Raw genomic sequence first — 10,854 nt, forward strand, 5'->3', positions numbered from 1 at the left:
ATCCATTGCCAGGACCATCACCATAGTTTCCAGATGTGCGAATTGATGTCACCTTCCAGCTGAAAACCTTTCAGTGACTCCCCAGTGTCCTCAGGGGACACTAAGCTAAATGCCTTAAATGCGAGGCTGTACAATCTGGTCCCTGCCTGCCACGCCAGCGTGCTCCCTCACCAGCCCCCACACTCTCCCCGAGACCGTCTGCCTTCCTTCCTCCAGACCCACGGCGCCCCCGGCGGCCTTGTGCCTTGCGCACACACTGCCCCCCTCCTGTGGGCCACCGGCCGCTCCCTTCTTGCAGCCTATGTCTGTCCATAAATGAAGTCCAAAGACAGGCTTCGTGTCTCTCCTGGGAGTCTTCTCTGATCCCCTGCGTTTGGATTGCTGGCCCTCGCATATGTTTTTATAGATCTTATTCTTATCTTTTCCACATTATTTAGCACCCAATATTGTCATTCTCTCTTTTTTGTTCTGTTTCTCTAGTATTTGAGGCTTCTAAAGCGCAGGGGCCATGTCTTATCTTTGTATCTTCATCATTGTATTAAGGCCAATGAGTGAGAAGCACGAAAAGGTGCTTGTTTTCACATGGAGGCCTGGGGAACTTGGCTTCGATGAATTAGAACAGCAGACAGAGACAGCAGAACTGGTTCTTGCTTGGCTGTAGATGATGCGCATGGTCCCAGTGGTTTTGAACAGTCCTTGCTGTAGATGCACGTTTGACTGGGGACTTTCTGCAAGTGCCATGCTAATCTTAAATGGGCCAGTTTTTCTCCTTGGGCTATAGGTACACTAGTGCGGCATCAACCGTCCTCAAGTGAAAAAGAAAGAGTGGGAGCTGAGCCCCTGAGGAGCAGGGATGGCTCCCCGCGAGGAGTCCAGGGCTTGGAGGTGTGGTTACCATTGGGTCACGTCAGCTCTGAGTCATGGTTATCCCGTCAGGGCAAACTTCAGTTCCACTACGGGGACTTCAGGCATAAGTTGGGTCCCTTGGGATCAAGAACTTCTCTTCTTGATGATACTGAAGGAACTCATTAACGTGAAATTTTGTAAAGACAATAAAAGCGTGCGTTGAGAACGAGGTCGATTACTGTGATAATGGCTAAGGATCAATGAGGAGTAAGACTTAATCTTTATCTTCAAAGGAACGCAGAGTAAGTCTAGGCTCTAACTTTGTCTTTTCTGGGTCTTGACGTCCAATTGCTCCACTACGCTGCTTGATCCTGGTCTACACGGACCAGCTCCTCAAAACCCTTCACAACCTGGTTTCTAACTTACCTCTCCTGATTCACCCTCAGCTACTCCTTGCCCTGCATACCTCACACTCTTGCCAGCGAGATCATACTTAACGAACACAGTGCACAACTTTTGCTGCCCTGTTGACCCATCACCGAAGCACATCCTTCGCTGTGTCTGCCATTTAACTCTTGTCTTCCTTCCCTTCCCCTAACAGAGCTCATTATACCCTCTCTGGGCTTCTATAGCACCTGTTGAAGGCTCTGAGTCAGTGATTCTTAAGCCTAGGGGAAGCTTGTTTACAATGTAAGTGCCTGGGGCCCCACTTCTAGAGATTCTCAATGTCTGGGATGAGGTTCAGCAACTGTGTTTTGGAAGAAGCTTCCTAGGTAAGTGTGCTGTATTATCTCCATGTGAGAACCACGGTTCCAAGTGTTACGGTTACAAGATGTCACATTCCGTATCTGTTTGTCGTGTGTACATCTTTCTAATCACGCTAGTTTCAGGTCGTGCAAGGTAGAACGATGACTAAGTTATTTTTAGCTTTGGCACGGAGCACTTCAAGGACTTCCCCAAGAATTTATTTTCCTCCTATAAAGCTACTAGTGATATACAAAAACCAAGGTATAGATGGTGCTTACTAGCAACCATACCAGATGGTTTCCCAAAATATCTTCAGGGATATCCTGTTTTTAAGCCCTAGAGTTGCATCTTCTCTATAACTTTGTCTTCTCCTTGGACAGGTTATGAGGTCATTATGAGGGCCATTGAGTACCCACATCCTCTCTTCCTGACTCATCGAAATGAAGAGGCAGCACGTAGTGAAGCTTCCTCTCACTGTGCTGGTCTAGACGTAAATCATTTCTAAACAGATCATTAAGATGCTCTTGGATGCCAGTAGATGCCATCACGTATTGTTGGATGTACCTTTGAATTTATTTTGAAAAGACTATGGAAAAATGAATTCAGGACAAGACTCGAGTTTAGTTTCCATAGATCGTGGCACCATTCGGATATTGCTCAAGATGGCCATGTTAACATTCTTGTCCTGAATAAAACTGGTGGTGTGTGACGTGCCTCTGAACCACCTTGGTAGCCAGAATTAGGGATGAACTCCCTCTAAGTGAGGTAGCTTGTGCCTCCTCTGTGATCTGGTAGCGCTTGGGGAAGCTGGCGTTTAGTCAGTGCCTCGTAGGTATTTACTGATTATTTATCATCATATCATCAGTATTTGAGGAATATTCGTTAGCAGGGTTATTACAACAAAATAATGGCGCCGTTGTCCGCCAGTGACAACGATGTTACCTAACCCTCCATCAGAAAGGGATGAGCTTCAGGTGGTTCTTTTCCAGGTGATGGGGACGGTATGCACTTCTAGGGTTGCCAGATTTAACAAATGAAAATACAGGATGCCCTGTTACGTTAGAATAACAGTATTGAGTAAATAAGCGAGTATTTTACAAAAATTCTTCGTTATTTATCTGAAATTCAAAGTTAACGGGCGTCTTATGTCTTACATGTCAATCGTAGCCTTACCTGAGATCTCTCTCTCCACTCCCCACCCTGCCCCAGGGACGAGGCATCCCTACTGGAATGAGGGATGCCTTCTGTGTCCATTGAGCAGAACGGAAGAGCGTTCCAAGCTGACATGCAATATATTCATTAAAACCCACTTCTAATCATTGGAGCATATACTTCCCATGCCTGATAAAGCAGAAAATTATTTCTTGGTTGAAATATCCATAAAAACGACATTGATTGTACCTCTAAATACGAGAGGAGTGGGTTTAGTGTGATAAAATCGGAAGCTACTGCCGGAAGTAAAAATGGAATGAAAATATGATGCTATTTTAAGTAGCTTACAAGGGGTTACTGCCTTGTGTCTGTGCCTCCATTCCAGCTCAGGAGATTCAGGAAAGTTCTCAGATGTCGCTGGGACAGAAAAAGTTACTCCCTCGACCTGAGGACACTGAGTTTCGATGGAATTACCAAGTTCCAGCTAAAATTCCTGAGCTTCAGGACTTTAGCTTCAGATATGGATGCTACTCAAGCCTCCCAGTTGCTTCTCAGGGTCTAGGTAAGTACACCTATAGCTTTTAAAGCAACTTTATAGATTCTGTCCTTGTTCCAAGATTCTTCAGCACATTGGGCCCTGGCAGGTAATCTTGGTGACAGTCACAAAGAATGCCAGTGATCCCTGTAAGCCTCCAAGGGATCAAAACTAGGCCTAGCTTCATACCCAGGGAATGAGTGAGTCCTGGGAAAGAACTGATTCCTTTTGCTGTGAAATGAGTGCACGCTCTGCCTGGGGGCAGCAGTGGGGATTGAGGGACACTTCCTCCTTGTAAAACAAAAGGAAGAATTTAGTTACTATAAAATGACTAAAAAAAGAGACTGAGTGGGACTGAAATTAGATTTGTCAATCATCCACTGGAAGCTTGACCGTATGGTATGTCCATCAAGTCTCTTCAGATTCAGCAACCATTCCATTCATGTATTCTTTTACGATCCTGATTCCTACTGTTTTCAACAGAAAAGCTCTTAAAAGTTCCATGATCAAGCCACCTCCAAGCTACTGGTTAAGAAGATAATTTGGTGTCAGTCTGAGATGGTGATATATTCCTGGTGTGGAGTTGGGATCGAGTAGTCCTCTAGACAAAAATCTCAGGATAGAAGCTTAGCCTCTCGGGATTAGAAGACAGCATAGAAGTTACCTCATCTGGATCTCACACCCTGTGGGAATCCCCTCTACCCCATCCTTGCCAAGGGCTGATGTTGTCACTCTTTGGAGGATACCCCCCACCCCCAAGGCAACTCTTTCATTCTTACTCCAACTGTTGGAAAGTTCTCAACGGCTGGAACCTTCCTTGCTACACTTTGGCTTTGGTTCTTCGTCTTCCTACAGAGGTTAACTAGTGTGAGTTATTCTATGAAAACCTTCCTTTATACCTTCCACGCTCTCTACCGAAAGCATTTCCAGACCCTCCAAATGCTCTTCTGAGGATGTAGCATGACAGTGCCCTCTTCCTCCCCCTGCTTCCTTCCCCTGGCCAGTGGTCCCTATAAAGGGACAAGCTGGGACTGAAAGCAGTATTTAAGGTGTCCTTAAGGTTCAAAGATTGGGCATGCTGTAGAAGTTAGGTTCTCACCTCATGTTTTCATTGCTTTTTTTTTTTTTTCTGTGATAATTCCATGACCATCGGAACCCACATTAAATGAGCAATATTCAGAATCAAACGTAAGTGATTTTGGTTTTGCTTGCACCTGATGCCTTTATTAGTCTGAACGTGTAATGAGTGCCAGCTGGAGATGTCATCACCGCTCACCTGAACACACCTGGGGCCCTGAGGGACTCCTCTTAGTGTGTCAGCCCACGTCTGCACAGGGGATGGCACAAAAGGGAAAGAAGCTTCTGTGAAGGCAGTAGTTTACTAAGGAGGTAGTGAATGCTACCATCCCAACACGCTGAGCAGCAGAAGAGTCGATTTCAGGGAACATTTTTCTGAAAACGGAGGTCAAACTTGAGTCTCCGGCCATCAGCCCCAGTCACCACCACTGCCAACAGCAACGGTCCTGAGTCGGAGCAGCTCTGCTCAGCCCGAGTCCCGGGAGGAGTCACTCGTGTACAGGGCCTCCCTTTCCAGCACCTTAAGGGTGATGATTAAGCTCCGAGTTGGGTTCAGGGCTGTTGGGGGCTTGCTAGACAAATAAGGGCAGGAATTCTTTCCTCAGTGACAGCCTCCGTGTCTTTCCCTCCCGTATGTCCCTCTAGTCCCTTCCGTGCTGTACAGCCACATGAGGAATCAAGAACGCACAAAGAAGCAGACTACGTACCAAAGCGATTATGGGAAAACCTACCTGGATTTCTTAGTGATTTTAAACTCATTTACTCCCTCTCAAATCACAGAGTACCTTCAGAGTCTTTCCTACAAAGGTAAGAGGAGGTCTTGAGTTACTGTTTAATGGATTTACAGATCATAATACACTGCTTTATGCAAATAGAAACTGTTGCAACTTTCAGCCACTGGAGTTAAATGTTCACGAAAAGATAGATATTGCCTCATAGAAATCCCATAGTTTTGTGTAAGCCTCAGCCCATTGAAAATAACGTTTTCTTTTTCTTTTTTGTTTTTAACTTTTTAGTGTTTATTTTTATTTTTGAGAGAGAGAGAGAGAGAGAGAGAGAGAGTGAGCGGGGGACGGGCAGAGAGAGAGGGAGACGCAGAATCTGAAGCAGGCTCCAGACTGAGCTGTCAGCAAGGAGCCCGATATGGGCCTTGAACTCACGAACCGTGAGATATTGACCTGAGCTGAAGTCGGATGCTTAATCGACTGAGCCACCCAGGCGCCCCGGAAAAAAAGCTTTCTTAAAAGAGGCCCCAGTGACTGTAGCCCCACTTATTACAAAAGAAACACCTAGCTTTTCACTCATTCTTGATCTCGCTCATTTCACTCATTCAGCCCGTGGTTGAATTGCTCCCATACAACTTCTGTTTTTATTACAGTTAAGTGATTTCTTCCGTGGGTGTTTATACTGTCTCACGATTTCGTTTTATCTTATGTGATCTTTATTTCCTGTTTGGTGGTACTTTTTGTGACGGCCTTTTAGAGTACATGAGAATCTCTGTGTATAATGCCCTCAAAAAGAGCGAAGGCCTTGCTCAGGACAGTGTTAGTTCATTCTGCGCGACAAAGACTTATCCCAGCTCAGGGCCTGGGGACAGGAATCTCCTCGAGAGCATCTCAGGGGCCGCTGGTCATTCTGTGCCTGTGTAAAATGTCAACTCAGAGCAGCTGGAGAGAAGGAAACTCAACTCCTCCAACAGCTGTGCTCAACACCCACTGTTAGTGACTCCCCGTCACTCCTCATCTTTGAGCACATGCCCCAATGCAGACATTTATTTTTGTGAAGTATATTCATACGCCACTAAACTAACGTATTAGGTAAGTTATAAAACACACTAAATGCTAAAGGAAGAAGTGCTTCGGGCTGTGTGGGGGTCACTGCCTTGTTTTGTGCCCTGTGCTCGAGCGTAAGCTTAGGTCTTCCGCCAGCTCCTCAGTAATCCTCCGACTGCTCCCTGTCACCTACCTGCCTTGGTCCCCAATCTCTGTCCTTTGCCTGTCCCCAGCTACGATCGGAAGAGCTTGATCTTCTGAAATCTTCACTGAAACCCTTTTATCCTGAGATCTCCTACCCCACACAAAACTGAAACCCTACTGTGGGCAAGACAGAAAAGGGAGTGTGTGTGTGTGTGTGTGTGTGTGTGTATGTAGGAGGGAAAAGAGGATACTTCCCATGATTGCAGACTGAGGGCTGATGGCCCAAAGGCCTTTAAAAGAGCTTAAATGTTGGGTTTTAAGAGGTACAAGAAACAGGTGTTTTGCCTCACTCTAAGGCAGAAGCAGAAGTCTGTATTTTCCATCGGGAGCCTCATTCCTCTCAGCAGGTGCCTCTCGGCCCGTTTGGCACGTCAAAAGGAAACCAAGAGGCTCTTTGAGGTGGGCTGGTCAGATCTTCCAGGGAGTCATCCCATCAAGCTCAAGCCTGCTTTCTGTTCCTTTTCCCAGCTTGGTTCACATATATAAAACTGTAGTCAGCGTCCTGTAAGGTGCTCTTTTCACCTTGGAGCCACATCTGTGTGACCTATAGAGTGCTCCCAAAGCAGATGCTCCCATCTGCCCAGGGACTTGAAATACAGATGCAGCTGTTGCTTCTCCGCCTGCGTGGAAAAACCGTGGTGGCTGCTGGCACTTCTGTCCTTGGTTGTCTGTCTGTGTGATTTGTAACTGAGCCTTAGTGGTGCCCCCCAGGGGTGAACTGAGGACTCTTTAGATGCTTTGCAGCCTCTGCTCCACTCAGATGTACCTTCTCCAGGATTCCTAGCATAAGCCGATTCCGTTGGACTTCTCCAGTTGGGCTTTTCTCTCCAGACAAGTGAGACATGGCCTATTACTTAACAAAGTAGCTTTGGGGCCAAGCTAGGCTTCGGTAGCTTTTCAGATCTCCTCTGTTCCTGGTGCCCTCAGGATGGGTGCTGGGGCAGGTACAAGATGCTTGTGCCCCAGAGCCTTGCCATTTTGCACTGACTTGGTGGCTTGTAGGATCTGCTTGCTCTGGGGTCTTGGTTTCTCTTCCCTAGTTTTGCTTTAGGATGACCTACCCATCAGCCAGCTATGCTACAGGCTGACAAGCAAGTAGGAGGTTCCCTTTGAATTCTTATGCCCAAAACCTGCTGTCATTTTCTAGTGTCTGGGACGACGCTTATGCTTTTTGGATGGCGAGTGTCTCAGCAGAGCTCATTTTTGGTAGGGCTGAGCCAGGATGCAAGAGAATAACAATCTTGGCAGGCATATTAGGCTGAATGAATGATTACCACCTCAGCCTAAAGTATTTTACTGGATTATCCCTCTTAGACAGTCTCAGAGCCCAGAACAGGTGCATTTTGAAAGAGAGAGGGGAAGGGGAGGGATGAAGGATATGGCCCAGGGCTGGGGCTAGGGAGGTGGTGGGGGGGAGGTAGGATAGAGAAGACTCCAGGAAGACACAAGATGAAGCTGGGGAAGAAGAAAGGGGGAGCAGCTGAAGGCAAATCTTTTGTTTCCAACAATTCTGAGGATCGCTACTTGGTATTGAGTTTCTCTATGAGAACTTGAGGGGTTTGAACTAGATGTCTTTAGTGGCCATTATGTTTTCAAAATTGGTTTAATCTCTGAGTGATTCAGACCACCAACAGCTCTGACTCTTGGGGCCTCAGTTATCTATTGATAAGGACTGTCATCTCCCCGGGTAGTCCCCCCTCGAACGACAAAATTACCTGAAATCTAGCTTCAGATGCTTTCAACTATTACTCCCTCTCTATCTCTCCCAATCAACACTCCCAGGAATATTCCTTCCTAGGGTGTGATTCAGTGTTGTGACGAATATATTCACGGACTCGAGAAACTTCACCGATTGAATACCTATAATGCCTACTTGAGACCAAGATAAATAAAAAACAAATCCTTCTTTTTTCAAGGAACTCATCGTCAGGGGTGGGAGACAGGCACACAGTGGTAATGTCATGAGCTCTGTAATCGAAGTAGTTTTGGGGTATGTTCCAACCCTGTGGATTGACATTGCCTGAGGGAAGGCCGCTTCTGGGAGGGAGGCTTCCTTTGAAGGTTAAGGATGAATCACCCTGACAAGAACCAGGGCCTTTCAGAGGGAGCAGAGGGAGGAGCATAAGTGAAATCACGGAGACATGAGTCTGAATCTGTACGTAATAAATACAGTAGCATCTGGATTACAACTAGTAGCCTGTCTGACATTAATTTATTTAAATTGATATTAAATTGGACACAATCTCATCTTTTTTAATTAATTCACACCAAATTTGATTCACCCTCTATATTTACCTTTGGTATAAGAATGATTTTTGGTTCATTTGCTTGCTTATTTAAAATTAACTCTTTGCTGTAAGGTTTAAAATGGAGCCATTTGGGGCTTGCAATGACAAGGACTCAAACTAGCAAATGCTGAGGGTATGGAGCAAAAAGTTGCTGGTGGGTATATCAAATAGTAGGATCACTGTAACACTTGTAACAGATCTGGCAGTTTCCCACAAAGTGAAACCAAATCTACTCCATGACCCAGAAATTCTACTTCTGGGTGTTCACCCAAGAGACAAGAAAACACATGCCCATGGAAGGACTTGTCCAAAAATGTTCATGGCCATTTTATTCTTCACAGTCCCACACCGGATACAACCCAAATTACCACCAATAGCAGAAGGTAAACAGACTGGTATGTTCACAAGATACTACTAGATCTTAAAAAGCCCCAGTGATTGGTGTATTCAACGACAAGAACTTCAAACACATTATGCCGAGTGAGAGGAGCCGGACACAAAATCAAACATTTTGTATGTGGGCCTTTATTCAAAGGGCTACAACAGGCAACATTTATCTGTGATGAAGGAAATCAGACGAGTGAGTGTCTTGAGGGAGGAGGCGTTGACGGGGAAGGAGCCTGACAAATTTACTCCCAGCCTGACAATTGCTGGGAGTAAGAAAAATTTTACAGCTCCTCTCTGATGTATATAATACACACACACGCGCGCGCGCACACGTATATGTAATGACGATTAGGGAACCATGGATGTTCCGACTCAGACAAGGCTCCTTTACTTTCCAGATGAGGAAATGGAGGCCAGAAGGTTGAAGGGCCCTCTCATGGTCAGTTATTACGCAAAGATAGCAAAGCGTACCAAGGTTTGTTGGCAGAAGAAATAGCCCTGGCTCTTGAACAGTAGCCTCTATGGTTTTATGTCATCACGGTTTATTACTGTGTTCTCAGTAGTAAAGGACAAGGCTTTCCTATTTATTGTCTTTTATGGACCAGGCCCTGCCCAGGTGCTTCTCACATAGCATTCCTAACCCAGTCCAGCAAAGGTGCAAGGTAAGCGCTATTATATATATTCAAAGACAAGGAAGTGAAGAGATGGAGAGGCCATGTGACTTGCCAAAGATCGTGAGCGCGGAACGGAAACTTAAGTCAGTTTCATTCCAAACTCCATGCTCTTTCCAGGAAGACTTAATGATCCTTTCAATATGAAGTGTACTCTTTTTAATCCATACTTATACAATTGTACATTAGACATATGCCCTTTGATATTTTGGTCCCATCAAATTTGTATATAGAGCGCTATTCTCAGATATTTTTCCTTCTTCCTAGAATTTCTCTATTTAGTGCTTAAGTAGTTAAATGGAAGATTTCATCCTGTTTTTCTTCATAATTTTCAGACAGACAAATTCTTGCTCGCTTTATTCGCTCTCACTGTGGCGTTGACATGGGACAGGAAAATAATGGAAACGGTACAAATGAAGAAAATTGAAAATCAATGAAAACACCGGGTCAAAGGGCCTCCTGAGTCATTTTTTCAATAATGAAAACATAAGATCCAAATTGTTCTAAATAATTTATTCGTGACACTGTGTAATTTTGTTTTATTTTGTTTTTAAACAATAAAATCATTTAAGGTCATAAATCCTTCCCACCACCATAGCTTTAAGTGTATCTAATAGATTTTGCTGTAATGTTTTGTTCTATTATCTTCTGGATACTTAATTTGTGGTTTCAGTTTTGATATCCTCTTGGACCCAGACATTATGCCAAAGAGGATTCTTAATTTTCCAATAATTAGAGGATTTAAAAAAAAATGTGTAATTGTTGATTGCCTGTTTGAAAGTTAAAAATATATATATTTGCTTTGAAAAATACACCAAAGTTTTCTTTAGTTGTGCATATGATTAATTTGTAAATTACATGAATATAAGAGGAGAAAAAAACGTGTAGGTTATGGTGTTTCTCACATCGTGTCTATCTTTGCTTGTATACTTGAACTGTCAAATTCTGAAAGAATAATATTAAAAACAGCCCACAGTAAAAATGTTTTCATTAATGTCTCCTTGGATTTCATGCATTTATATTTATATATGTAAATATATAATGTATAGCTGCTGTGTTGTTTGTCAATGTTCATGACTCATAGAGCTTTTTCAGTGATTAGTTTCCTGCTCATTACATGCTCTTCCTCTTTGACCTCATTAATAATTTTGGCCATGAATTACCTTGAAGCTGAT

The 10,854-nt window shown here is 44.3% G+C and overlaps 1 protein-coding gene across 1 annotated transcript in view; it reads left to right on the top strand.

Annotated features, from left to right (window-relative positions):
* The window catches only part of TEX26 (testis expressed 26), a 30,817-nt gene extending 20,627 nt beyond the window's left edge, over positions 1–10,190 (top strand). Inside the window, exons 5-7 of the mRNA XM_015083725.3 lie at positions 3,131–3,307; positions 5,003–5,164; positions 10,015–10,190. Of these exons, the coding sequence (XP_014939211.2) occupies positions 3,131–3,307; positions 5,003–5,164; positions 10,015–10,106 (431 nt within the window). The 3' untranslated portion in view covers positions 10,107–10,190. The remainder of the gene's footprint in view (positions 1–3,130; positions 3,308–5,002; positions 5,165–10,014) is intronic.
* The last annotated feature ends 664 nt before the right edge of the window (positions 10,191–10,854 follow it).

This window comes from Acinonyx jubatus, chromosome A1, assembly GCF_027475565.1.
Source record: "Acinonyx jubatus isolate Ajub_Pintada_27869175 chromosome A1, VMU_Ajub_asm_v1.0, whole genome shotgun sequence".
Lineage (NCBI taxonomy): Eukaryota > Metazoa > Chordata > Mammalia > Carnivora > Felidae > Acinonyx > Acinonyx jubatus.